General features: G+C 63.9%; 2 protein-coding genes across 7 annotated transcripts in view; one reads left to right on the plus strand and one right to left on the minus strand.

Moving 5' to 3' along the window:
* The first annotated feature begins 925 nt into the window (after positions 1-925).
* On the plus strand, positions 926-16,771 carry DPYSL4 (dihydropyrimidinase like 4). Its single transcript, XM_032423154.1, has 14 exons — positions 926-1,108; positions 4,656-4,744; positions 5,313-5,497; positions 7,444-7,608; positions 8,174-8,235; positions 8,330-8,410; positions 9,804-9,872; positions 10,250-10,370; positions 11,103-11,259; positions 11,582-11,723; positions 12,357-12,527; positions 13,322-13,501; positions 14,857-15,022; positions 15,954-16,771. The coding sequence occupies exons 1-14, from the start codon at positions 1,070-1,072 to the stop codon at positions 16,043-16,045; spliced, it is 1,719 nt and encodes a 572-aa protein (XP_032279045.1). The 5' UTR covers positions 926-1,069; the 3' UTR covers positions 16,046-16,771.
* Positions 16,772-16,862: 91 nt separating this feature from the next.
* The window catches only part of STK32C (serine/threonine kinase 32C), a 75,320-nt gene continuing 64,720 nt past the window's right edge, over positions 16,863-27,462 (minus strand). For 3 of the 6 annotated variants that reach the window (XM_032423155.1, XM_032423161.1, XM_032423159.1), the window contains 8 exons: positions 26,952-26,989; positions 26,762-26,851; positions 26,413-26,516; positions 25,811-25,927; positions 24,473-24,598; positions 24,255-24,386; positions 19,657-19,724; positions 16,863-18,763 (listed from right to left, as the gene is read on the minus strand). In XM_032423155.1, the coding sequence (XP_032279046.1) occupies positions 18,625-18,763; positions 19,657-19,724; positions 24,255-24,386; positions 24,473-24,598; positions 25,811-25,927; positions 26,413-26,516; positions 26,762-26,851; positions 26,952-26,989 (814 nt within the window). In that variant the 3' untranslated portion in view covers positions 16,863-18,624. Of the gene's footprint in view, positions 18,764-19,656; positions 19,725-20,476; positions 23,546-24,254; positions 24,387-24,472; positions 24,599-25,810; positions 25,928-26,412; positions 26,517-26,761; positions 26,852-26,951; positions 26,990-27,462 lie in introns of those variants that run through there. The other 3 variants (XM_032423157.1, XM_032423156.1, XM_032423160.1) reach the window with 3 other exon arrangements.

Raw genomic sequence — 27,462 nt, forward strand, 5'->3', positions numbered from 1 at the left:
ACCAGGCCGACATGGCCTGGAGGCTGCGGCAAGTCTGGGAGAGCCGCCCGGCGTGAACCAGGGCCGCGGCCCCCAGCAGGTAGTAGCCGCAGGGCAGAGGCCGCCGGGGCGTGGGCCAGGGGCTGGTCCTCTTCCCAAATCCCCAGGCTCTGCGAGGGGGCCTGAGGGATCGGGAGGGCCTCCCTCTCCCTGACTGAACGCCTCTGTGCCTGGGACTAAGCTGTCCTGCGCGGCGCCCCAGCCCCAGCCCGCGCTTTCGGCCTCTTCTGCCTTGGTTCTGGTTCTCTGGTCCGTCAGGGGCGCTGGGTAGCTGTCTCTTTCTCTCGCTATCCCTTTCTATCTCTGTCTGTGTCTCCTCAACTTTTCCCCTTGTCCCCGAGCTCCGCGCGGCCGCCGGAGAGCAGCCTTGTGGAGGTGTGTCCCCCGCCGGGTCCCAGAGCCAGGACACCGCCCTGCGTTCCGATCCAGGCCCGGGCCAAGATGCTAAGGAGCCAGGCTTTGGCCAGAGGCACCTCCCGGAGGGAGTCCGGCTTCCGCAGCGCCAGGGCCTGGACTTGCGATTAGGTTTAGTCCCCGCGGCCTTGGGTGTTCGGGTCACCAGGGAGCTGGCGGTGGTCCGCGGGGCGGGGGCGGGGCCTCGCAGGACTTTGCGGGACCTCTCCACCCTCCTTCCGGGGGTGCAAACTCCGCACACACAGCGGCCAGGACCTGTCGCAGCCCTCTCCCACTCCCCACGCAGCATGCGTCCGCGGGTCCGCGTGGGGCCTGGGGCACAGAGACCCGGCCCGTGGCCACCGCGGGGGCCGTGGGCCGCGCAGCTGGTAGGTCCCGAGCACGGCTGGGGCGGGGCTTGAATGCAAAGGAGCAGTGGCGGGCCGGGGGCGGGGCGGGCCCGGGGGCGGGGCTCGGAACGGGAGCCGTGCGCCCTGGCGTGCTCGCACTCGGACGTTCTGCGCCCCCACGTACGCGCCCGGGCTCTGCGCGCCTCCGCCCGGGACCCCCAGCCCCGCTCCGCCTGAGCCAGGCCGCGCGGGCCGAGTGAGGCAACCGCGCCGGCCGGAGGAGCAGGATGTCCTTCCAGGGCAAGAAGAGCATCCCCCGGATCACGGTGAGCCCCGCAGCCAGCCCCCCTTCACCCCACGCCCCCTGCCCACCGCCCCGGGGGGACTGTCCCGGCTCCGCTCCTAGCGCTCTGCCCTCCGGGTCTAGCCCCGGTGCGTGCTTCTGTCCCGCCGCTGGCGCTTCCCGCCGGGTTCCTTCCCGCGCCGCCGGCGGCCGGGTTTTCTGCGAGCGCCTCCCCGGACCCCTTTCCAGAGCCGGACGCACAGGTCCCAGGCCATGCCGCCTTCCCGGGACCTCCTCTGCGCCCGGGGAGGGCGCGGGGCCGGGAGAGGCCTGCTCCGCAAAGCGCAGAGGTGCCTCCCTCCCCGCGGTGGACGGGCGCCGAGGCGGGCGAACTTGGTCTCGGGGCTCTGCCCGGGGGTTGGCGGGCAGACGCGGCCTTTTGTTGGCACCGCCCGCCAGGCCTCGGGGCGCGGATGCTGTTCCCCGCGCGGCGCCGCTGGCTAGCTCCGGACCGCGCGTCCGCCGTGCTGGGAGCTCTTTGTCCGAGACAAAGCGACTCAGCCCGGAGCCCCTGGAGGCCCGGACCCCTCTACTGAACCCGGGCTCGGAGACCCCAGGGGAGGCGAGCGCGCACTGGTCGCGGCTGAGCGGGCACTCTGGCAGCCCCAGACCTCGGAAGGAGAGACACCCTCCCCCCAACAACCACATGCACGGGTGCGGATGGTCAGACGGTCCATCCCGAGCTGCCGGGAAACAAAGCCGCCCCTTCCAGAAGCCAGGCGGAGGGAGGGAGGGAGGCGCCCCGGCGCCAGCTGGACGGGGGCAGGGGGCGCCGGCGGGGCTAAGACCCGAGTCTGGAGCTGACCTCAGCCGGAGGGTGGTGGGGTTGCCGGGTTCACTTCCTGAGAGATGCTCAGGGAAGAAAGACCCCCTCCATTCCCGTTCAGGAGGGGTTCCTGCCTCCAGATTGGCTCAGGGTCCAGATGATGCGGGAAGCCTGCCAAGCGGCAAGCACAGGTTTGGGTGCGGGTGGGACAGACACAAGGCATCTGGTTTAAGGGAAATTGCAGCCTGGTCGGATGAGCACAGCACTGCATCTCAGCTGCACTTCCCTCTTGGTTCCAAACCCAGGACAGTTTCCAAAGTCTGAGCTCAGGTGCCTGAAAGCGGAGGAGTGTAGAAGTGTAGTGACCACAGGTCTCTTCCTAACTGAGGGATAGTGGGGGACATGCAGATCTTCCTAACTGGGGGACAGTGGGGAACACGCAGACCACAAGTCTCTTCTGCCCAAAGCCTTCCCCTTCCTGGGTTTCCTTGAGTTTATCTGAGAATGAGTCGGTCCACTGGCGGCTGCCTTTGGCCTGTGGCAGTTTGTCAGCTGTTGTGTAGACAGACGGTGGGTGGTGGTTTTACTAGTGACTAGAATCCTGAGAACACGGTCCACATGGATATCAAGAAGAGCGGAGGATAATGCAGTAAGGCTCCCACGTAGTGGGCTGTGTGTTGTTTCAGCCGTCTCGTGGGTTCTTGCTAATCGCACTGCACAGCTTGGCTCCCGTAGCATCAGGCTGATGGTGTGTGAAGAGCCCTGGCCTGGCCTCTGGGTGGACACTTGGAAGCCCCAGGCAAGGGGCCAGACCTCCTTGTGAGGTCCACCTGCCTGGACAGGTCAGAGGGAGTGCTGAGGCTCAAACTGAGTGACAGAAAAAGGGCCGCAGAGCTGGGTTCCCGTCCACAGCGTTCTGCACTCTGCGTCTCTGCTCATTTTCCATGTCTCTGCCCGTAATTCTCACCTGAGGTCAGACCATCACCCCTGACAACCATGTAATGTTCCATGCACGACTCCACTTTCTGCCCCTCTCCGCTCCTTCTCCACCATTTGGTGAGGTTCCTAGAAGTGGTTTATGGCTGCCGAGCCCTAGATCAACCCCCACCTGGTGCCACAGCTCCGTGCTGTGGTGGTGACCCACCAACAGCTGACCTCGCTTGCTGGCACTTTGGTCACCCATCTGGGATACCTCCAGGCAGCACCACGACCTGTGGTCACCCCAATGTCTTCCTGGCCCTTCACCCCCATGGCCTCCCCATCAGCAGCTCCTGCCTGCCCGACTCCCAGCCTCTTGGACCCCATCTCTGCTCGGCCCCAGGGTTCTGGCCTGAGGCCCCCCATCTCACCTGCGCAGGCTCGGACGGCAGCACGCTATGGCCCCGGTTCCATTCTCGAACAGCACATTCTACTTTTTACACAGAGCCAATGTGATCCACCAGACCGTGCTCAAACCCCTGCTTCAGGCCCCCCCAGTGGGGCCCACTGACACCCCAAGCCCAGCATGTCCCACCTGCATCAGGCTCTTGGCCCCCTCACCCCTCCCCTCAGAAGGTTCTGGCCCGTTTCCTCTCGTGTCCGGTATCAACTCAAGCTTGTTCCTGCCTCAGGGCCTTTGCAGGGGCTGTCCCCTGGCCTGGAACACCGTCCTTGGCCACTTCATGTCCAGCTGGACACTCCAGTAGGCCCTTCTCTGTCCCTGAAGCAGCCCAGCCTCCTCTCCCATCACGCTGTGACATCAGCCTCTTTGTGTTCTTGGTCTGTCACAGTCTGCGATGGCCTTGTGTAATCTCTCATCCTTGTCTGTCTCCCTGTGCTGGGAGGCATTCCCCCCCAGGGTAGGGACCCTGCCTGCTGGGGCACTGCTTTAACCCCCACGTTTGGCACCACGATAGGCCACACCATTCTGGTATGAACCAGAGCCCAGCTGCCATCCAGGAGCTGCCTCTGTGTGGGCCGACGAGGGGGGCCGACCCTCCAGGCCAGGGTGGGATCCTGTGACTTTGTCCCCTTCTGACCTCAGCCTGAGCTCTATGAATTAGGTGATAACTATTTTTTTTATAGTAAATATTTTTTATTGTTATGTTAATCCCCATACATTACATCATTAGTTTTAGATATAGTGTTCCATGATTCATTGTTTGTGCATAACACCCAGTGCTCCATGCAGAACGTGCCCTCCTCAATACCCATCACCAGGCTAACCCATCCTCCCACCCCCCTCCCCTCTAGAACCCTCAGTTTGTTTTTCAGAGTCCATCGTCTCTCATGGTTCGTCTACCCCTCCGATTTCCCCCTTCATTCTTCCCCTCCTGCTATCTTCTTCTTCTTCTTCTTCTTTTTTTTCTTAACATATATTGCATTATTTGTTTCAGAGGTACAGATCTGAGATTCAACAGTCTTGCACAATTCACAGCTAGGCAATAACTATTTAAATGTAATGCATTTCATTGCTACGCCTTCACCCACATTGGCCCCCGCGGGGCGCTGTGCCTTTGGCGAGGTCACACTGCGGGCCCTGCCTGCCCTGCGGGTGTGGGACCTGCTCGGGGCCTGTGGGAGCCGCCGCCGAGCCGCCCTGCCGCCGGGCACCTCCGCTCTATCCTTGGGGGGTGGAGGACAGCGTAGGCTTCTGTGTCCACCTCTGTGCGTACGCATCGTGCCCGAGGGGTTCGAGCATAATCCCAGGGTAAGAAGTTATAGGGACGATGCTGAGGAACTGGGTTTGGAGAAAACTTACCCATCTTCCATTTGTTTCCAATAGAGCGACCGCCTTTTGATCAAAGGTGGGAAGATCGTCAATGATGACCAGTCCTTCTATGCTGATCTGTATGTGGAAGATGGTTTGATAAAGTGAGTTTCCTTCTCAGATATCTTCACAGAGCACATGTGTACACATTGATCACAGATTATCCACAAGTTTACTTTTGGGTGAATTCCACCTAAATTTCTTTTTTTTTTTTTTTTTCCTTTTCCAAAACCCAGCTCAAGCCCAGGCCTTGAGTCACGAGAGATCTCACCAGTTAGTGGCAAGGTCTCGGGAAGCAGGACATTCATTTGTGTTATCATAGCTTTAGGACGATTTGGGGCTCACAGCAGGTGCTCAGTAAATACTTACCGCACCTGTTAGCTTCTCTGCTCGTTGTCTGCACGCGCTCCAGCCACCGGTCAGTAGAACAGCACGTGGAAGGCCAACGGACGTCACAAGGGCAGTCACGTGGGCCCAGGTCCGATCCTCCGTGTGATCTTCTCGAACCCCTGGCGGGGTGTCGTGCTCTCTCACGGTCCCCAGGGGCCTGGTCAGCGAAGTCTTGGCCGTGCTGCCCTTTTCCTCCAGGGGCCCAAGCAGATGCTTCCCTGCCTCACCGTTTGTGTTCTGATCCAGGCTCTTGATAACCAGTGAAATCTGTGTTGCTTTCAGACAAATTGGAGAAAACCTCATTGTCCCTGGGGGCATCAAAACCATCGATGCGCATGGCCTGCTGGTCCTGCCAGGCGGCATTGACGTCCACACGAGGCTGCAGATGCCCGTCTTGGGCATGACCCCTGCAGACGACTTCTGCCAGGGGACCAAGGCTGCCCTAGCGGGAGGGACCACCATGATCCGTGAGTGTCTCCTGGTGTGCGGGGCACTCACCCCACGCCTTGTCTACTAGCCAAGCTTGTGTGTTGTGGGAAGAGCCTTAAAATGGGGCATTTTTAGGGGTCTGTTTCCCTTTATTACCTTTCAATCTAGGAAATCCTTGCATACTCTTTTGTTTTCCCCGTTCGCATTGTGAGTCATCTTGCCTTGGCCAGCTCTGGAATGCTCCTGGGGTTTCCACGGGAGCAAATGGATGTGTGCCCAGGAATTTATTATTTCCTGGGAAGCTGGCAGCTGGCCAGGGACTAGGTTTTCAAAACCGAAATGCCTTGCGCACGCGGAGGGGGTCGTGTCGTCTAAAACAGATACATTTGCTCCTGAGCCCCGCACCTCTGAAGCTTGGTTTGCACGAAGCCCCTGCCTGTGTGAAGAAGGAGGCTGTGTTTTTAGGAAGAGAATGGCAGAGATGCTCGCCCTCTGTTTAGTGCTGGCCCTGTGCGGGCGGCAGCTCATACGCCGCGGGAGCTCGGCAGGCAAGCCCCACCTAGCAGCTTGCAAGGGGCTTGCCTGTGGTGGACCTGACGGTGGTAAGCGCAGAGCCAGGACGAGACGCAGCCCCTGCTGTGGCGGCCTTGCACGCCGTCAGCTCCGCGGTGTGAGTGCGGGCGTCTCTGCTGTGGTTAAGCCTGGCCTCTCACGCCTAGCTGACCGCTGGCTGCTCCGTGTTCGGGCTGTTTGGCCGCAGGTGACTCAGCTAACTTTTAGAAGTCACGCTCTGCTAACCTGAGCAGGAGGAGGAGGAAGACCCTCCCTAGAAGGCTGTGAGGGTGGGCTGCACTCACGAGGTGCTCTGCTGTGCATGGTGCACGGTGCCTTCTGTCACTGCTGCCACCAGACCCTGGGCTACTTCGCAAGTGGTATTTAGCCATTACTCAACCACCAGGCAAAAAAAAAGCCAACAATGATCCATTTTTTAGTTTGACTAAGGAGACTGGCCATTTTTGGCCACAGCTCATGTTCGTCACTGGTGGCCAAGGCTGGCCAGGACACCTTCGTGGTTGTCACCTGCTCGTGCCCGTGCCGAGGCATCAGACAAGCCGTGGGGTGTCCCTGTGAGGATGGACAGATGCTGCAGGCGCAAGGCTGGCCTCTGTCGAGCCGTGTGTCTTCCTCAGCCTGCCAGGCCCAGGCTGGAGCTGCAGAGGGACCGCAGGTTGGGGTGGCACCCACTCCCACGGGGCCCTGGGCATGAGATCTGAGCGGTGGAAAGCAGGGGGGCCTCCATGAGGGGTGCACTGGAGGAAGGCACAGCGTGGGCCAGTAACCCTTGGGTGGGTGTGCCTTCTTGTTGCCACCCCTCCTCTGAGCTCTTTCCCTGTGCCCAGGAGAGGCCGTGAGCAGTGTTTGGACCTTGGACCTGAGGCTGGGTGGGGGGAGTGACAGCGCAGCAGCCATGCACTCCTGGTCTCCCCAGGGGTGGGGGGGGCGCTGTTGGAGGTGCGTGTAGTCTGTGAGGCACAAGCAAGGGAGACCAGCCCTGGAAACCAGCCCCACGCCGCCGCTCCGGGCAGGCTGCCCAGCTTCAGCACCATGGACGGCGCCCTCACCTGCCCCGCCCCACCCTGCCCTCCTCGGGCCCTCCAGGTGCGCCTCACTCCGGTAGACACCTGTGTGGGAGGTTAAGACACCTTAACTGCCACCGGTGCTCCTTGGGGTGAATGTGTCCATCAGGGACTAGGGGGGCTCGAATCCGGCCCCTCTTTCTCTGCTCAGAGAAAGGCTGGGGGATGTGGGGCCGATGGGCATGTTCATGGTGGCACCAGCCCCGCGTAAGGGGCCCGTGGCCTCTCCACTGCTCCCCAGGTACACTTTCTGATCTCTCGGGAACATGAAACCCGTCTCCCCTGGAGGCCAGGGTGGTTCCCAGTAACCAGAGTGGGGGCTCGGCTGACCGCAGTGCCCCCCACAGTGGACCATGTGTTCCCTGACACGGGCGTGAGCCTCCTGGTGGCCTACGAGCAGTGGCGGGAGCGCGCGGACAGTGGGGCCTGCTGTGACTACTCCCTGCACGTGGACATCCCCCGTTGGCACGAGAGCATCCGGGAGGAGTTGGAGGCCCTGGTCAAGGACAAAGGTAAGGGCATCTCCCGAGGCTGGCCTGGGGGCCTGGGCTTCCCTAGCCCTGGCTGGGAAGGGGCGCTTCCCTGGGGCCCCTGGCCAGGCTGGACTCTGCATCCGTCTGACCCCGGGGTGGGGGAGGTGTTTGGGAGTTGGGGAGAAGTTGGACATACTGAAGGTCTGTTCTACTTCCAGAGGATCTAGACGAGGAGGTCATCCACCTCTGCATCTGAGGGATGCGTCCTGTAATTGCCCTTAGCTGTCCCAGTCCCCTTGTCTCCTGCCCCGGGTGAAGGACAAGGGCTGCACATCTTCCTAGACCTTGAAGGTCTTTTTAGGAGCAGAATGCTTTCAAACCCACAGTTCACTATGCTGCCTGTGTTGCAACAACCAGTCGATAAACAAGGCTTAAGCTCTTTTAATCAAAAGTCCTAAAGCTGAAACCACATTAGAGTTTCATAGCGGAGTTGATGTGTTAGTTAGGACCAGGCACCCGTGGGAGGAGATGCGGGAGCAGTGGAGGCTCCTGGGCATCCGACCGACAACAGCCGAGCATCCGACCCATCTTGCCTCTCCACCAGGTGTGAACTCCTTCCTGGTCTTCATGGCGTACAAGGACAGGTGCCAGTGCACAGACGGCCAGGTGAGGGCAGGTGTTGAGAGGAGGGCACAGCAGGTGTTTCAGGCTGCCAGCAGGATGGACGCAGCCCCACACACCTTGTGTGCTCTCTTCCCAGATGTACGAGATCTTCAGCATCATCCGGGACCTGGGTGCCCTGGCGCAAGTGCACGCAGAGAATGGGGACATCGTGGAGGAGGTGCCAGGCGGGCTGCCTGCAGGGTGGGCGGGGGTCAGTGAGGGGCAGGGGTGGCTCCTAGACACTCAGATGTGAGCCCTTCATCCCACAAACCCCGAGGGGGGGGAATAGTGAACATATTCTGGTGAGTAGGTTGCCCAGAATCAGAGGGCAAGCAAGCAGGGAATTGGGGGAGCCTGGGGGCCTTTTGGCCATAGCAGATTTTTCATGATCATCACACTTATCAGAAGTTCCCCAGAACCAAAATGTTGCTTTTGGGGGGCTGATACGGGGTTTCCCAGTGCCTTCTGCCCTTGTGGATTGAGGCCCCCCAAGCTGGGCCTGTGTTCCTTCTGACCACTGAGCACAGGTGCTGGTCCCATGCCTGCCTCTTGGGCCCTGGGCTGTGGGGTGGGCGCCCCCAGGTGCAGGTGCTGCGGGGTACCTGGGAGGTTTGTGGGCTCCTCACAGGGCCACACACAGCAGCACACCTCCCTGGCATTCCAGACCCACAGAGAAGCTTCCTGGCGGGTCGGGCTCAGCCCCATCCCAAGCTCGAAGGTGGTGACACCTGGGGAGGGGCACGTGGGGTTCCCAGGTAACTTGTCCACCCGCCCCGCCATGAGGGCATCGAGTGCTGCACGCGCCTCTCTGGTCCAAGGCCAGGCCCGGCGGCATGGTTAGGAGAATGTGGTGGGTCCAGCTCAGTACACAGGTGGGTGGGCAGAGCGTGCCTGGGAGACACCCCACCAATGCCGGGGAGTCTGGTTATTGGGTCCATGGCGTTCTGCTTCTCCCACGTTCTTCACGGTGAAGCTTGGCATCCACATCTTCGTTTATGCAAGAGGCCACTGAGGTACAGATCTTCAAGGGCAAGCTTGGGGAAGATGCAGTCTGTCCACCCCAACTGCAGAGCCCCCAGCACACCCCTGGGCGTGTCCTCACTGGTGGAACCCAGTATGGCAGGCAGGGTGCCCTCACCAAGCCCTGTACCTCATCTGTAATTTAGGGATCTGGGGTCACTCTTCTCCAGACCCACCCTCCTCCTCCATTCTGAGTTCTCTGCAGTTGGTGATTCTGGGGGACCTGGTGGCCCAGAGCTCAGTTTAGGGGTGCAGGGCTCACGTGAGAGTCAGGGGGCAGGGCTAATCTCCAGGTCAAGGCTAACATGAGAGATTGGGGATCAGGGCTCACATGAGATGTGGAGGGCAGGGCTCACCTCAGGAGCAGAGCTCACGTGAGAGATTGGGGGTAGGGCTCATCTTGGGGGCGGGGCTCATGTGAGATGTGGGGGGCAGGGCTTATCTCAGGGGCAGGGTCTCTTGGGCATCACACCCAGACTGGGGCTCTGCAGGGCTGAGCACTGCTCTGGCTGCACCTGGGCTGGAGTGTGTTGTCCTGTTGGTTTATTTAGGAGCAGAAGCGGTTGCTGGAGCTCGGCATCACCGGCCCTGAGGGCCACGTGCTCAGCCGCCCCGAGGAGGTAGGAGTTTGCCTGCTGAGAGCCACCCCAGCCCTGACTGCACCCCAGACTGCCTCTGCACGGGGGCAGACCCTGATCCCATGGCGGGGCAGGGCTGTGATGCGCTTGTCCCCCCTGGGAGGGGTGAATCAACGGGCCCTCCCCCCACTGGGCTCATGTCCCCCCATGACCACCGGTGGCCCAAGGCCTTTACCAAAGACCAAGAAGGCGGTGAGGACGGGCTCTGGGTACTGCTTGGGTCAACCCAGATCCTGGGCACTGAGCCACGGGCGGGGTCCTCAGTCATGCACGGTGCCCACTCTGGGCCCAGGATCCAGGGGTGAGGGTCAGGAGGAGGCCCAGGGCCCCGGCCCGGCCTGAGCGACCCCCGTCCCCAGGTGGAGGCCGAGGCTGTGTACCGTGCTGTCACTGTCGCCAAGCAGGCCAACTGCCCCCTGTACGTCACCAAAGTGATGAGCAAGGGTGCGGCCGATGTGGTCGCCCAAGCCAAGCGCAGGGGTGAGTGCCAGGCCCTGGGCCCCGCACGCTTGTGGGGGGCGCTCTCTGGGGGTCAGGGGTCACGTCTCAGGACTGGGCGCTCGGCTGGCTACCCTGGGGCTCGGAGCAGACAGGCCCGAGAAGCAGGGGCTGCCCCGCCTGAACTGGTGGGGGGTCTCGGGTCTGTGGCCCGTGGGGGAGGCAGTCCCTGTACAGGCGGGGCCCAGTCTCCTGTCTCGTCCGGGTAGCAGCTGCTCACCTGTGGGCCCTGTTTGCCCGGAAGTGACAGAGCTGGGCACATGTGCACGTGTCGTGCACGCACACGTGGGCTGTGTCTGTGTGAGTGTGGCGTGTGTGTGGGGGACACGGAGCCCAATTCTATGTGTGATGGAACTTGGCCCCCCGGGAGCCCCACATCACTGTTCGCTGGGTCAGGGTCTGCCCATAGAGCACCCCGCAGCTGGAGGAGGCAGGGGGTACAGAGAAGAACTGGGGTCCACGGGGACAGGCCTCGGACAGGCAGGGGCGGGCAGAGCAGACCGTGTCTCCCCGCAGCCGTTGCCCGGCTGCTTCCCCGGCAGGCGGTGTGGGGGAGCGGGTCCGGAGAGGCCCCCCGCGTGGGAAGCCGTCCAGCGTCGGGAAATTGAGGGACAGCTGGGGGTTATCACCAGCACAGCGCCAGGCTCCCCACCCTGCCCGGGTCCTGGGGGGCATGCAGGCCGGCTGGGGCACCTCTTGTGGATCTCACTGCAGGGGTGGTCGTGTTCGGGGAACCCATCACTGCCAGTCTGGGGACCGACGGCTCACACTATTGGAGCAAGAACTGGGCAAAGGCCGCAGCCTTCGTCACATCGCCCCCTGTCAACCCGGACCCCAGCACTGCAGACCACCTCACCTCCCTGTTGTCCAGGTAGGGACCTGCTCCAGGGGGGTCCTGCTGTGGCCCCCGCGCCCCCCCCCCCCCCCCCCCCACTCCCTGTGGCCTCAATCCGCCGGCAGGTCCAACTTCTGCACAGACACTGGCCCAGGACGTCCCAGGCCGAGGCCCCACACTCATCTGCCCCGGCCCTCCTGAGCCCTAACCGGGGGCGGCAGCTCTGCCCAGCTCTCCCGGACACCCTCCAGCACCTGTGGGCTGTGCTGGCCGGGGAGGGGGACAGAGCCGACGGCGGCCTTTGCTGGCTCAGGAAAATCAGGCCACCATGGGCTCCCCCGACCCCGACTTTTCTCAGTGGGGACCTCCAGGTGACCGGCAGCGCCCACTGCACCTTCACCACTGCCCAGAAGGCCGTCGGCAAAGACAACTTCACACTCATCCCCGAGGGCACGAACGGCATCGAGGAGCGCATGTCTGTGGTCTGGGAGAAATGTGTGGTGAGTAGAGTGGGGGCCGCAGGCCATGCTCCACACAGGTTGTCAGAAAGGGAGGCCACTGACCACTAAGCACTCCCTGTGCAGGGAGTGTGGGCTCCCCGGGGTGTTGCTGCCCCCAGCCCTGCCATCCAGGACTCCCAGGACAAGCGGTTCTGGTCCCCCTGGAGGAGACCCCTGGCACTGTGAGGCAGCCAGGCCCTCCCCCAGATTCATGTCACCCGCAGAAAGCATCTGGGAGAGTGGGGTCCCTTTCTCCTGTGGAATTACATTCTGCGCTGCTAGTCTCCCCAGAATGCCTGAGATTTCCTTAGACTGCCTGCACCCCCAAACTCCAGCCCTGACCCCAGGCCTCTCTCACCGCCCTGCTTCCCTAGGCCACCTGGCCACCTGGTGGGGAGGGGCTGTCCTGTCCTTCAGGGGACACAGACATCGTCAGAACCTCACATTGACTGACACGCAGCGAGCACTGTGTTCGTGCGCAGCCTGAGAGGGACCTGGGAGCTCGCAGGCGGCACCCTGGGCGCACGATCTTGATGCCGCTCGCTGCCTGGGGGACGGGGGCCCCCGTCCACACACAAGCCTGGAGCCTAGGACCCCCACCCCCCGCCCCAACTTGGCTGTCTTGCTTCCCAGGCCTCAGGGAAGATGGATGAGAACGAGTATGTGGCTGTGACCAGTACAAACGCAGCCAAAATCTTCAACGTGTACCCAAGGAAGGGGCGAGTGGCTGTGGGCTCCGATGCTGACCTGGTTATTTGGAACCCCAGGGCCACAAAAATCATTTCTGCCAAGAGCCACAACCTGGTAAGAGAAGCCTGGTCCCTAGGTCAGGGTCTGGGTCAGTGTCAGGGTCAGGGTCAGGGACCAGGTCAGCGTCAGGGCCCAGGTCAGGGTCCGGGTCCAGGTCCAGGTCAGGGTCCAGGTCAGTGTCAGGGACCAGGTCAGTGTCAGGGCCCAGGTCAGGGTCAGGGTCCGGGTCCGGGTCAGCGTCAGGGCCCGGGTCAGCGTCAGGGCCCAGGTCCAGGTCAGGGTCCAGGTCAGTGTTGGGGACCAGGTCCGGGTCCGGGCCCGGGTCAGGGTCCGGGTCCGGGTCCAGGTCAGGGTCCGGGTCAGTGTCAGGGTCCGGGTGCAGGTCCGGGTCAGGGTCAGGGTCAGGGACCAGGTCAGGGTCCGGGTTCGGGCCCGGGTCAGGGTCCGGGTCCAGGTCAGAGTCCAGGTCAGTGTCAGGGTCCGGGTGCAGGTCCGGGTCAGGGTCAGGGACCAGGTCAGGGTCCGGGCCCGGGTCCAGGTCAGGTCCGGGTCAGGGTCAGGGACCAGGTCAGTGTCAGGGTCCGGGTGCAGGTCCGGGTCAGGGTCAGGGACCAGGTCAGGGCCGGGTCAGGGTCCAGGTCAGGGCCGGGCCGGGCAGCCCTGAGGATGAGCACCCGCCCCTGCCCCACCTCCCCAGTTCCTTCTGAACTCCGGCCCTGCCGAGGTGACGGTTCTTGTCGGAGGTCCTAAAGCGGGCGCACCGGCCTCCGAGGACGCTGGTCGGCCCGCAGTGCGCTGAGGGGAACCGGGCCGCAGCGCTCGTGCCAGACGCCCCCCTGTCCCCCCAGAACGTGGAGTACAACATCCTTGAAGGCGTCGAGTGCCGAGGAGCCCCCACGGTGGTCGTAAGTCAGGGCAGGGTTGTGCTGGAGGACGGGAACCTGTTCGTCACCCCCGGGGCTGGCCGCTTCATCCCCCGGAAGACGTTCCCCGACTTCGTCTATAAGCGGATAAAGGCGCGCAACCGGGTAAGGCCCGAGCTCGGCGGGGGAGGCGCGGAGCGCTGCGGGTCCGCGAGGCTGCTCCTCCAGGTCGGCCCTGCCCGGCGGGTCGGGGGCAGCGGGGCCCGCGGGGCGGGCGGGCGCTTGGTAGCGGCTGTGTTACAAGCATCAGTGGGCGCCGCCGCCCCGGGAGAGCGATAGGCTGCAGCGGAGGCAGCCCGGGCTCCCCGTGCGCGTCCCCGTGCGCGTCCCCGTGCGCAGCCGTGCCCGTGAACAAACACGCAGGGACACGCAGTTTCCCCAACAGCTTTCGTGAGCTTAGAAGCTGTGAGTACTTTTCCCTCTGCTGGGCTACGCACTGCGTCGTCGGGTGCCCCGGGCGTCTGTCTGCCTAGGCCCCCCGCGGCACGTGTTAGTGGCGCACGCACACGCACAGCACGCGTTGGTGGCTCGCGCACGCACAGCACGTATTGGTGGCTCGTGCACGCGCACATACACACGCACGGTACACGCAGGTCTGCTTTACGCAGTCTTGTAGAAGGATGGCGTCTGAACCCGGAGCAAGGCGGGCCGGGTCAGGGGTCTAACTCGCAAACACGCGGGGTCTCAGGTGGTGAGGGCCGCGCAGCTGCTCCCCCAGGAGGGACGTTGAGAAGGCGGCCCCGCCGGCCGAGGTGCAGCATCCAGGCCAGAAGGCCCGGCATCCCCAGCCCTCCCGCTCGCTGGGGTGGGGGTCCGGGGCACCACGTACCACCGACGCACGGAGAGGTGGAGGGCTCCCAGGCCCTCCCCCAGGGTGATCGGGGGAGTGTGGCCTCAGACCCAAATCCTTGGGACTCGAAGCCCCACACTTGCCGCTCGGTGGTGCGAGCCGCCACCCCGTGGTGACCCCCCCAGGGCTGGCCACCGTCATGAGTCTAGACACGAATCCCAAGGGAGGCGCCCATAGGAAACACAAGCACACGGCAGTTTTGCTTCGGTTCGTGGCCCATTCGTCTATCGTGGTGGCTGCTGGGAAAGGTCTCTGGCCTTGGGGCCATTTTCAGGGAGACCCAGGGCCTCCTCCGGGCTGGAGTGGGGGCTCTTCTGGGGCCACAGAACCGTGGGTCCTGAGGAGGCAGGGGCTGTCGGGGCTGGTTTTCCGTTCCCAGAAGAGGCCACCTGCTCAGGGCTGCCCGTCTGAGTGGTGTCCTCCAGCCCAGGGCACTGCCACTCAGCCTCGGGGGCAGGAGGAGCTGTGTGCGCGTGTGTGGGCACGGAGATGTGTGCGTGCAAGTGTGCAGGTGGACGCGGGGAGCCTTGGGCTCTGGAGCCCGAGGAGGGGGGCCCGTGGAGCGGAGCACGCTCAGCCCCCCTCACGCCCAGGCCCCTCGGCCCTGCAGCTGGCGGAGATCCACGGCGTGCCCCGAGGCCTCTACGATGGGCCCGTCCATGAGGTGATGGTGCCTGCCAAGCCGGGGGGCAGTGCCCAGGCCCGTGCGTCCTGCCCAGGGAAGATCTCAGTCCCACCCGTGCGCAACCTGCACCGGTCGGGGTTCAGCCTGTCTGGTGAGTGGAGCGGGGCGGGGGGCACTTTGCTGGGGCATCCTCAGGGGCAGGAGGGCCCCTGGGGTCACAGGTACCAGGGCTCAGCCTGTCGGGGGGCGAGCTCAGCAAGGCTGCAGACTCCATCCACAGCCACCCGCAGACTGGGCAGGGTGGGGACTGGGGGAAGAACATGCTTCCGCCTGCCCTCCCGGGGCCCAGGCCCGGGGTGTGGACCCGTGGGGAAATCCCGTCCTGCCCCGGCGTCTGCCCCAGAGTGGCCGCAGTGACCCCCACCTTGCACCAGCCATGCTGAGGAGAGGGCTGTCACTCTGAGCCTAGGGGTGAGCATGGGATGCCTCTGTGGGAACCCAAGTGCTACGTGGGGTCCAGCCTCTCCAGTCTCAGAGTTGCATGTGAGGCACATAAGGAAGGAGTCGATGAGCCCATGGGGACATATGGGGATGCTTTGGAGGGCTCAGGTGGCCCGGTGTGCCGGCCGCTGCTTGGGCCTGTGGTCGGGGTCCTGGCACGCTGTGTGGCGGATTCCTGCAGAGACCCTGGGCCCCAGGTCCTCCCTGCAAACCAGAGCCAGACCCTCCCTCTTCCTGCCCCCGATGTCCCGGCCTGACCGCCCTCTTGGGTGACAGTTCCTGCTCGCCTCCTGGACACACAGGGCCTGGCCAGTTCCCTCTGGAAAGCCAGGGACATCTTAAAAGCCAGGGGCAGCCTTCTCCGGCCACGGGGCTGAACCCACGGGCCGGATGAGCAGGCCTGGCCCCCGGCCGCACTCCCTGGGCACCCCGGCCTCAAAGTGGGAGCATCGGCCGGGTCACCTCCTCCCTGCGCCAGGCTGTCCGCAGTGTGGGTGCTTGGGGACGCGGCGGCCACCACCGTGGTCACAGCTGCAGCCAGTGCGGCCGCGCCCCCACCCTCACACCCGCCTTTTCTGCAGGGTCTCAGGCTGACGACCACATTGCCCGACGCACGGCTCAGAAGATCATGGCCCCCCCCGGCGGACGTTCCAACATCACCTCGCTGTCCTAGGCGTCCCCTTGGGGCCCAGCGAGTTGGTGCTGTCCCACAGGGCAGCGGCTGGTGGGGGCCGCTCACCTCACTTAGCTCTCCCTTTGTTGAATTTACCTGAAAGGTGCTTGGCCTCACCTTCCCCCCCGAAACTCCCCTTTTGGGGTCCCAGGTCTTGTAGGAGGAGCCCGTGCAAGGAGAGGGGGGTTTCACTGCCAGGTTGAGGAGGCTGGAGGTGGTGGCCCTGAAGGACGGCCAGGTGCTGCACGAAGGCAGGGCTGCCACCTGGCCAGGCCCACCACAACCCCCCGGGCCCTCACAGATGCACGGACAGCGGGCCAGGCCGCAGGTTCGGGGCGCTTGCTCCCTTCTCCCTGTTGTGGATCACTGCCCTGCAAAGCCCCGGGCCTCCCGCCGGCTCCTCTCCCTGTCCGCTTGGCGTGGGGGGAGCACCTACGAGGCTTCAGGGACCCATCGGGAACTTAGCGAAGGGCGGCCTTGTTTGTACACGTTGCCGAGGACCAAACTTGGCCCGCGTAGTTGCCTGTCTCCAGGGGAGTCTTAGGATCCTTTAGCTGAGATGCTGTCCTTTTACTACTAAGTGTGCGTTGCAGTAGTTGGTTAGAGCAGTGGTGTTGTGCGCTGGGGACAACTGTAGCCGGCAAGCTGCGTGCCCCCCCGCAGCCCCAACGGCGGCCTGCGCCCCAGGCCCCCGGGAATCGGGTCAATTAAAGGCGTGAGAAGCTGCTGGTGTGTGGCCCTGACTTCATTTTCCCACCAGCGGCTTATGTGCGGGGCCCTCGGGGACATTCCTGCTGGCTGCACGGCTCACCACCCCCGGGGACAGCTCTGCTCCACCTCTGGGCAGGGAAGGGGCAGGGCTGGTGCTTCATCTCAAGGAAGGGGGCCTGGGAACCGTGCCCGAATCCAGGCCTGCTGGCCAGACGCAGCCAGACAGAGGGATGCTGGCGTGACCCACGGCCAGGCGCTCCGAGGGAGAGGGTTGGGCTGGAGGACCCGCACCCACATTCTGACCAGATGGGCCAGGAGGGTGTGGCCCTGGCCTGAGGCCTGTGCGTGCGCCCCCCAGGGTTCTGACCCAGGAGAAGGAGCTGTTGGGCTGGGCTGGCCTCTCCTGCTTCGTAGAAATGGCCCCAGTTTTGCTCCCAGGTGTGGGATGTTCCCAGAGGGTGTCTTCGTCCTGGGAGCAGGGTGTGCATGGTCACTGGGAAGAAGAGCTGGACGGCTCAGGGAAGGTCCCCCACACCTCGCACTGCCAGGCACTCCGGCACCTGTGCCGACGTCCGTTCCCAGTGGTGACCAGCTGTGTCCTCTGGGGGGACACGGACAGCTCTACCCTTGAATCCGGGCTTCTGGTGAAGCTGCCATGGTCCAGGGCAGCCCCTGAAGGTCCAACCTGGTGGTCCCCGTGTTCCTGCTGGCCCAGATCTGTTGGGTCAGTGTGACCTCACAGCCAGGTTTCTGGGGCTCTGCTGGGGCCCGTGTCCGGGTCCTGGTGAAACATGATCACGGAGCCAGGCCACACCCACATCCTTGCTGCCAATGCAGGAAACAGGCTTGAACTCAAGACCTGAGCTGACATCGAGTTGGACGCTTAACCAGCTGAGCCACCTGGGCGCCCAAGATTTACATATTTTTGCAAAACCGTAAACCTCTTTCCCTGTTCCAATCTCCAACATCACCAGATCTATCTCCATCTAGAACCTCCTCTGGGGGTTGGTACCACCCCCGCAGGGCATCCTGCAGCCGCCCACCCTGGACCCTGGTTTCCCGCTGGTGACCGGAGCCCTGAGTCCCCACATGAGCACCTGGGGGTGCGTTTCTCACTGCCCGGCCCTCAGCAAGTGGGGCAGCGAGCCTGCCGCCTCCGCCCGGGCCAGCCAGCTCCTCACAGGACCTGCGGTGCTGCTTCTGGTTCTGCGGCAGGCCCAGCCTCCGCCCCACTCCCTCAGGGCACCCCCACCGCAGCCGTGGGACTGTGGGAGCCGCCCGGCCCGCGGACAGGCTTCTGCAGCCTGCAGCTGTGGGCACACGACACACACAACACGGACACCGAGCAGCTCTTACGTCGTGATGCTCAGAGGTGAGAAATCTACAGAAACACGGCAGAAGTATCTCTATAAAAACACTCTTCACCTCCCCCTCCCCCGGACGCAGAAGCCCGAGTGGCCCCCGGGGAGCCCGTGCACGGTGTCCGTCTGCCCACAGCAGGGCCGGCGCTCATATGTACAGCTGGGGATGCTGGGACCTCTGTGACTGCTGGGAGCGGGTCAGGGGGCCACCAGGAGAGGCCACGGGCCTCCTGCCACAATTGCCGGGAACGGAGCTGCTGGGGAGGGGGGCACCCAGCCTGCTCGCCCACCCCTCGGCCACACTGACAGCCTCCGGTTGCCCTATGCCGATGAGAGCCAGTGGGCAGGCAGCCCGTCCCAGGGAAATCAGGGCCAGGGTGCAGTGGGGCCACCAGCCGGGTCTGTGCTGGGAGGAACTGGGCTGCTTGGCTGGGAACGTCCACGTGGGGCCTCTGCCCGCCGCCTGTCCTGTCCTGCTGGCCGACCGAGTCTCCAAAGCAACTGGCGTTAACTCTCGGTGAGGCGGGAGGGGCAGATGGAGCCGCACATGGGCCCCGCGGGGCGCGCCCCCTCCCGGTCCTCCGCAGCATCCCCGGCCTCGGGGGCAGGCAGGGGCTCGCTCGCGGGGTCCTGGCTCTTCTTCAGCCTGGTGGGGAAACACAAGGAGGGGCTCTCTGCAGCCTCACCAGCAGCCCCAGGACGCTTCTGGCCGGCACCCAACTTGTCCGAGGACTCGCGGAATGGGTCCCCCGGGAACACGGCTGGACCTCGTGTCCCTGCAGGCGCCACGGGAAGCTGAGAGCGATGTCCAGCCCAGCAGCGCCCTATGTGACCATGGAGGCCTCAGGCTCGAGCAGTGGGGCTGGTGAGCCAGAAGCTGAGGACACCTAGTTTAAGTGCATTCCTGTGCATCAGCAATTTTGGAGCAAAGCTTTGCAGAGAGCTTGACTGAGTCTGTTCTCACTCAGGCCTCTGACCTCCAGGATGGAAGCCAGTGCCTTAAACCAGTGCCCACACGTCGTCCTGATCACTGGGGCAGGACAGAGCTCAGAGCTGCCTCCTCCAGGAAGCCCTCCGTGCCTCACCTTGCCACTCCTCTCCTGGGCCCACTGTGCTGGGCTTCCTCCCTCCCCTGCAGCAGGTGTGTTAGCGATTTGTGGCTTGTCGTGTCTTCCTGCCCCACAGTCCCTGGCACTCAGTAAGGGTTTATGGAATGCATGAGGGGTAGCAGTTCATGCCACTCTGCAGGACCGCGAGTCATCGGCCCGTCTGGGCAGAGCACCGAGGGTCTCCCCAGGAGATTCTGGCAGTTAGACGCCCCATTTAGAACTGAAAGTTCCCAAGGAGCCCTCCCGCACAAGCCTGAGCTGGGGCCTCACACCCTCTGCCCCCAGGGCTGCTGCCCCGAGGCCCCAGGAGGGTGGGCGTCCACTTCCCAGGCCCCCTGATGCCTCGTGGCTGCTGGGGCTCAGGACCTGTGTGGCCCAGAGAGCCTCAACCTCCTCCCTGCCCGCCGCTGCCCACCCCCAACACACTCACTTTTCTCTGTTAAAAATCACAAAGTCTTGCTGGATGGCATCAAGGCAGTCCTGAAGGTAGTCATTCTCCTATTAGTCAGAAAAACATACCGATGAGTGTAGTGGATGCTCTGAGGCTCCCTCGCATCCCCTCAGAGGGTCCTGAGCTTGCCTCCCTCCCCACCTCTCCTCCTGTGGCCTGCACCTGGGGCTTTCTTTGGAGACCTGCTTTTGGGCTGCTGGAGGAACTGCCTGGGCAGCCAGAGCATCTGGGGCTTTGCATCTCCTGGGTGACCTTAGCCAGCGACCAAAGGATGCCCAGGTTGGAAGCTCCTGCCTCAGGGTGGGTGCTGACACGGAGACAGTGTCTGCGGGACGAAACTTGGCCAGAAACCACACCTGGCTTCACTCCCTCCCCTCCTTGCACCAAAGCCAAGGCTGTGGGAAGGAGGGAGCTGGACCCCGGAACCCGGGAGGGCCTCTGAGTGGACACGGGTGGGCACATTAGCCCCGCGATGTGCCCGCACCTTCCAGCCTGCAAGAGGCCCCCCTGCCACGGGAGGAGAGCAGCACCTCTCCAAGCTCCTGCAGGTGGCACAGAGCAGCTCCCCCAGATCTGCTTCCACCTGCCCTCCTGGCCTCTGAACAGTCCTGGTCACCAGCAGCATGGCCAGTGTGGGACCTGCTAAGGTCAGAAAGGCGCTCCTGCTGTGGGAGGACGGCCTGGGTGAGCACGCGAGGGCTGTGGGAGGGCGGGGTGTGGGCTATGCGGTTGCATGAGGCATCCTCTCATGACCGGGGAGCTCATTCCCTGGCAAGACCCCTGGAGTGGGGTCTAATAAGCTGCAGGGCGGCTCCTGGAAACTCGGAAGACATGATGGCCTAGAAGATTCCAGAACAGCCTGGGGCCAATGCTGAGGGGAGCTCAGTCTCAAGAGAAGTGGGCAGCTAGAATGGGTCGACAGACTCAAGAGTCAAGAACCAAGGACCCTTCAGATGACCATGTTCTCCTGGAGGCCCCAAAGGACATTCCTTTCGGCAAGGTGCTAAGGAATGAGCTGGTGAGGGTCACGGCACCATGGGGCAGCTCAGCGCTGCCTGTTTTCTAGAAACCATGGTGTTGATGGCATGTGGGAACGGCAGAAGCCTGGACCTAACTTAGCCGGACCTAACCAGGTGGGAGTAACCAGGGTCACGGCAGTGAGTTTGCAGTGACAAGCAGGTCACCTCCAGCCCCGGGATCTAGTGATGTCCGACGGGTCACAGACTGCCCCTGGGGGTCGGAGAGGTGGACAGCGAGTGCTCAGACACGCGCATGCACACGCACGCGCTCGCACATAGGCACAGTGAGATCAAGGGTACGAGAGCAGAAGGCTGTCATCAGCCACCTTGATGGGAAATCACAATCATTTCCCGAGCGTACCCCTGAGCACACCTGGGGGAGGGGGAACGCCGGCCTTCGGAGGTCGGTTGGATGCAGGGTCTGCTGGGACACCTGGACACGCCCACCTCACCGGGGCGGCGACCCCAGCCCCACCGCGTGGCTGTCGCCCCCGCCGCCAGCCGCCGAAGGCACGGACAAGGTGCACTCATGGCATCCGGCAGAGCCTCGCGGCCGTGCCCGGACCCGTGGGAGCAGCTTCTGTGGTGGAAGAGAAGGTCCTGCTCGCTGGCCCAACAAAGCAGCCTGGTCCTGATAAGTCACAATCCCGCGGCTGCGGCAGAACGGCAGCCCACGACTTGAAGTCTGGACCTTTGCCTTCGAACATTCAGGGCACAGGGACGCCGCTGCCCGTTCTCTTCCCGCCCCCGTGGCAGGCCCGGCCCCTGGCTCGTGGCAGACGGCGGGGGCCACAGCACACGTAACCCCGCGGCCGCTCCAGGCGCAGCGGCTGAGCCGGAGGCAGGGTCCTTGCCGCACCGGTTACGCATAGCCCTGGGGTGCGGCTCGCGGCCTCCGGGTGGACGGAGGCGTCCTCTCTGTGCCCCCCACAGGAAGGACGAGGACCGGACTGCAGTCACCCGAGGTGGGCCGTGGCACTTCCATGGTCTTGGCCCAAGGCCGGCTTACCCTCCCGGTCCCTGTCACGATGGAGCCAGAAAGAGCCTCGCTCGTCTGACGTTCGCGGTCCTGCGCCATGCTGGTGGTGACGGTAACTAGATGGGGGGCAGGAGGCGGCACGTCCTCCAGATGTCCTTGTCCACACGCGGCCACGGTGGGGGGATCAGGTGAACTGTGCCTGGCCCTGAGTGGGCTCCGGGCGCCCCCAGCCCGAAGCTCCTCACACCGGTGGTCAGCGCCCACTGAAGACTGGAGGCCAGCACTCGGCATGTGGAACTCTGTCCTCCGCAGTCGCTGCCCTGCCACCTTGGCCTCCCCAGAGGAGCCACCACCCTGGCCGGGTGACCGGCTCCACCATCAGGGACAGGGCTCCTGCTGATAATAAATGGACGAGTGCACACACTCCCGCCTGAGAAACAATGCACCCAGGGCTCTGAGCTCTCGGGCGAGGGTCCGCGTCACGCCAGGAGGGGAGCGACTGACACACAGACTCCCAGAGGAGCAGGTGCGGGTGGGGAGGTACATGAAGGGACACGGAGGGCGGGAGCGGCCAGGGCCGTGGTCCATTCTGCTAACCGTGCTCATGTTGGTTTTCCCAGGAAGCCTGAGGCTGGTTCCAGAACTATCCAGGGCACGGTGGGAGTGGGTGGTACCTAGGTGGGCCGCACACACCACGGGGTACACAGAGCACCCCCTTCCACGGCTGCGTCGCGTGCATCGGCAGGAAGCTTTGTGCTGTGTCTGTGCATCCGTCCTGCTCTGGGCGCTCTCCTTCCAACGCCCACACTTGCGCCATTCGGCCCTCGGCCAACACGAACACGGTCGGAAAGCTGCAGAAACGCATGTCCCTCCTGCCCCGTAGCTGATGGCCGTGGGGGCTGGGAGATGAAAGCCAGCATCCTCGAAGTGTGGCCGACACGCCAGGGTCCCTGCAGGGTCAGGCTGAAGCTGCTGTCCACGGGACTTTGACATCCACCCCGGGGCGTATTTCCTGAATAAACCCTTCAGATGAATCCCTGTCTCCAGGCAGACGTCTGTGGGGCCTTAATGAGCACTGATACCCCAGCTGTGACCACGGAGCGGACCCCAGCTGTGACCACGGAGCCTGCGACCAGGCTCCACTTCTAGCCAAAAACAGGGAAGCAGCTCAGATACACTTCCCAAACCTCCTGCAATTCACCGAAAACGCAAGGGACCCAAAGCAGCCGAGCGATCTTGAAAGAGAACAAAGCGCAGGACTCACGGTTCCTGATCTCGAAGCGTACTACAAAGTTACAGTCATCAGGACAGTGCGGGGCTGGCACGAGGAAGACGGACAGATCAATGGGGTAGGATCGCAAGTCCATAAATAAGCCCTTACTTTTGGTGGATTAATGTTTGAAAAGGATGCCAAGCCGTTCAACGGGAAAAGAAAGGTCTTTGCAACAAACAGCACTTGAACGAGTGCATCCACGTGCAAAATTTCGACCCTGGACCCCAACCTGACGCGATCCGTAAAAACCAAAGCGGACCCCAGAGGTAAAACTACACAACATTTAGAAGAAAAGGCAGAAGTGAATCTTCGTGGCCTTCGGTCAGGCGGCGGTCTCTCAGGTAAGACGCCAGAAGCAGGAACGAGAGAGCAGAAGTGGACACCCCGCGCTTCACCAAAGTCCAACGCCTCCGCGAACGACACCTCCCGCAGAGAAAACCCACAGAACAGAATGCTTGCAGCCTCTCTGGTAAGGCCCTTGCCTCAGGACACGCACACGACTCTTAGCAATCCTGGCAGGACCAAGGAGCGTGGCTCGCCTGCTTCCGCCGAGGGGCTCACAGTGCTCACCCCACAACCACAGCAAAACAGCCCCACCTGGAAATGGGCGGGGCCACACCTGCAATTCCAGCTCTGCACACCAGGGGCCGCCACCAGCTGCCGGGCCCCACTGCTCCCCAGGATCCAGGCACCCCAGGGATGCCCGCAAACCTGCAGCCCTGCAGGGGGCGACACCCACCTCCCGCCTGACCCTGTGCCGGGGAGCAGGTGCGAGGAGGTGACACTGGGCTGGGGGCCTCCGCCGGCTCAGACGGGTCCAGGGGTGGAAGGGGGCCACCAGTGGCTTACAGGGTCACCACTGTGACCCCTGCCATCCACAGCTGTACCTCCAGGTGCTTCTGAGTACCAGCTGTACCCAGGGGACAGGTGCAGGGTTGATCCCATGCTCACAGCCTGAGCTCCCCAGGAGCGCCCCCACCCTCCTGGGGCAGGAGAGGGGTTGCTGTGGGTTACACTGTGTCCCTCCCAGAGTGACATCCTACCCTGCAGCTCCCTGGAATGTGGCAGAGTCAGGTTAGGAGAGGGTCATCTGGGGTTAGGGTGTCCCTGTAAGAGGAGACACACACAGGGAGAGTGTGGGAGACCCGGGAGCAGAGCTGGGCATGATGCGTCCCCAGCCCGAGCACCACAGCCAGGAACGGGAGGGATGTCACCTGCGTAGGAGAAGGACGAGCAGGGCTCGGTCGGGGGGGGCCCTCAGATCAGGGTAAGGCAGGGAGGACCCCGCACCAGGCCCATCACTCACCGACTGCGAGCTGTCCCTGCTGCTGTCCCGGGACCTGTTCTTGGCCAGCCGCTTCTTCTTCTTGTGCAAAGGCCTGGACTCCAGGATCATCTCCTCCAGCTCGAAGGTGGGGTCGCAGTGAAGGCGGCCTTTCTGTGGGGGGGGACAGGAAGCTCAGCCCTGCCTGCCGGTGGGCCCACACCTGCCCGGAGCCGCTGCCCATCGCCTGCCAGGCTTACATTGGGCACGAAGCCCGGCGCCACCTTCTTCTCACTCAGGTCCTGCCACAGCACGCCGGCCAGTGACGGGGCTGCCTGCATGTCCTGCAGGCTGGACACTCGGTGCTTGGGGTCCACAGTGAGGAGCTGGAACGGGGCCCACGTCAGACGGTGCCCAGGCCCAGCACGATCCTGGTGCACAGAGCTGACCGCCTGACCTGGGGCCAGGGTACCCCAGGGAGGTCTCACTACAAGGATCTCAAGGGTCAGGCAAGGAAAGGGGGCACCTACCTCAGGTCAGTGCAGTAATGTGGGCAAGGGGACAGCCTGGCCAAGCCCCTGGAGCCCAAGGCCAGCAGAGGCCAGCAGAGGGCATGTGGGGTGCCCAGGGACGTTCTACTGCGATTTACCAGCAGGCGGCAGCCTCAGCCTGGCTAGCTGCAGGGAGGGCCACAAGGACCTGGGCACAGCCCCTGGGGAGCCCCAGGGCGCCCTGTGTGACCACGTCACGGAGGCTGGGTGTCCCCCCACATGCTGTCCTTCCTCTTAGAGAAAAGGAGGTAGACCTATCTGAGGCTTCCCCAAGGCGTGAGGCTTGGCGCATGGATGGTCCCCGCTCCCTGTTTGGGTCTCTGGGGGCCAAGGCCCCACTGCGGGAACCACCTGGGCAGGTGTGGGCAGAACTGTCAGTGGAGACTGGGTGGAGAGCCCCCTGGGGCCCGGGAGAGGCCTCCGGCTGCTCGGCTATCATTCCAGGGGCGAAGGTCTCCAGCAGGGGTGAGGGCACGCAGAGGAGGGCCCTGTGGGCCAGGAGCCGAGAGCCGGCTGAGCCTTGTGTGTCCAGCAGGCTCTCCCACGCCCGGTCCTGAGCCCGGAGGCACCGATGTGCTCCAAGTGGGGCTCCCTAAGTGGAGAGCGGTGGGGCCAGCCCAGACCTGCACCCCGGATGGAGACGCTCTGATAGCAACACCCGGCCCGGTCCCTGCCAGGCTGCGGTCCCCTGGGCTGCCGCAGCTGCACACTCAGGCCGTGGGAGGTGCAGGGGGCTCTGGGGTCTTCTCTGGGTGCTCCTGGAGCTGTGGCCAGCTCATCTCTGACAGAAGGACGGGGTAGAGGAGGCCGGAGCACGGCGTGGGTCCGGCTCCCAGCCCACACGTGCCCTCCCCCCAGCACGCCTGACACGGTGACCTGTGCCTCAGTTTGGGCATCTGTGAAATGGGGTGATCATCGTGGGGATTAGGTGAGCCAATGGGCACGTGGGCTTCAGCTCACAACCAGTGCTCGGCAAAGAGCCTGCGGCCGGACGGGCCGTGGGCCTGGGGGGGCGGGCGCGGCCTTCCTCCGACGGGAGGGGCTCACCTTCCGCAGCAGGCCTACCATCCCCTTGGACCAGGTGGGCACGTACTGCACGCTCGCCGTGCTGAACAGCTGCACCAGGGACTCCACGGCGTTGCTGGAGTGGATGTCGTAGGGCCTCTGGGGGGGGAGGCAGCACTGCACCAGGTGCCCACCGCACGCCCAGAGGCACCTGCCGCGGCGCCCACCCCCAGCTCCCAGGGGGAGCCCGGGGCCGGGAAGGAAGCACGTCACCCCCAAGAAGGCCTGGGCCTGGGTGGGTGGGCCCTGAGGCCGGGAGGGGCCGGCGGCGTGGCTCAGGGTGCGGGGCCTCGGAGGCCCCATGAGGGGGTGGCCACCAGGATGACCCCCACAGGAAAGTCCCAAGAAGGTCGACCTGCTGAGGTCTCTGACCTGCCCATGGCCCCAGGGGACCCTCGGGGGCTTCCACTCCTGCACCTGCTCAGACAGTCTCTCTCCATGGAGACGCTCCACTGAAAGCGCACATCCACGGAGCGGGCGGCTGTCCCTGAGCACCCATGGGGGGGGCAGCCTCATCCTTCCCTGGGCACTCGGGCCACCGCTGGGGGACACAGCCAGCTCAGGGTCCGGGGCCAGCTCCTTACCCATCCACGTAGCAGCTCGTAGGCCAGCACCCCCACTGACCACCAGTCCACCTCGAAGGAATAGCCGCTCCCACCACTGACGAAGGACTGGAAGATCTCCGGAGCTTTCCAGGAACGGAGAGGTAGCTGAGTATCCCGGACCCACAGGCCCCAGGCCCCCTCCTCCACTAACTGCCTGGGGGCCCCTCCTCCCCCTGGTGTGGGCTGTGGGATCAAACCGGCTGTGGCTTAGCAGCCCGCCCCCGTCCCACACCGTCCTGTGCCTTCAGGGGAGTGACCTGAGCCCCCCTCCCCCCCGGCCTGGGTCGGACACAGCACGCCCAGCAGTGGGCCAGTGGCCTCGGCTCACCCATGTACGGCTTGGTCCCAGCTAGTGCGGTGGCCCGCTCCCCGTCCTTTATGATGGTGGCGATGTTGAAGTCGGTCAGATGCGCGTGCCCTGCGAGCAGAGAAGACAATGCAAGTGTCCCAAGGGCTGGAGACGCATCCCATGGGCGAGGCGCACGCCCCCCACGTCCAGCCTCACAGTCTCGGCTCACCTTGCTCATCCAGCAGGATGTTGTCGGGTTTGACGTCCCTGTTGAGGGAGCAGGAAATGGGGAGATGGTCCAGGAGCCCCGTTCGTGCCTTGCAGTCCCTGGCAGGGCGGGGCACTCCCTCAAGGGCCCCTCCCCACTCAAGGCAGAGGCCCCAGAGACCCAAGTGGGCCTTAAGAAGTTGCCCCCTGGCAACATTCTGATGGAGCCAGGTTAAACTAGCTATCCTTATCCTGGTCCTGGGGCCGGGGACGCCTCCAGCGTCCCACCTGTTGAGGCCAGACAGACCCGGGAGAATGCACTGGGACACGGGTGCTGGAGCCTCCGAGGACAGATGCAGAGCCCCCTCACCCGCACCCCCAGGCCGGCCCCTCTCCCAGAGCCCTGGGGCTGCACCGAATTGATGATCTGGGTCTATGCCTTCCACCAGCTGGCCTCAGGCCTCACCTTGCCTGACTTCCAGGTGCTCAGTCAATGTCTCGTGCCTGAATCGTAACCAGATAACAGAATCCCC

This window comes from Phoca vitulina, unplaced genomic scaffold (assembly GCF_004348235.1).
Source record: "Phoca vitulina isolate PV1807 unplaced genomic scaffold, GSC_HSeal_1.0 scaffold28, whole genome shotgun sequence".
In the NCBI taxonomy this organism is placed as follows: domain Eukaryota; kingdom Metazoa; phylum Chordata; class Mammalia; order Carnivora; family Phocidae; genus Phoca; species Phoca vitulina.

Coding starts and splice junctions, on each gene's coding strand:
- DPYSL4 (XM_032423154.1), top strand. CDS start 1,070: ATGTCCTTCCAGGGCAAGAAGAGCATCCCCCGGATCACG. Junction 7,609..8,173: donor GGCCCTGGTCAAGGACAAAG/GTAAGGGCATCT, acceptor CCTCTCCACCAG/GTGTGAACTCCTTCCTGGTC. Junction 9,873..10,249: donor TGCTCAGCCGCCCCGAGGAG/GTAGGAGTTTGC, acceptor CCCCGTCCCCAG/GTGGAGGCCGAGGCTGTGTA.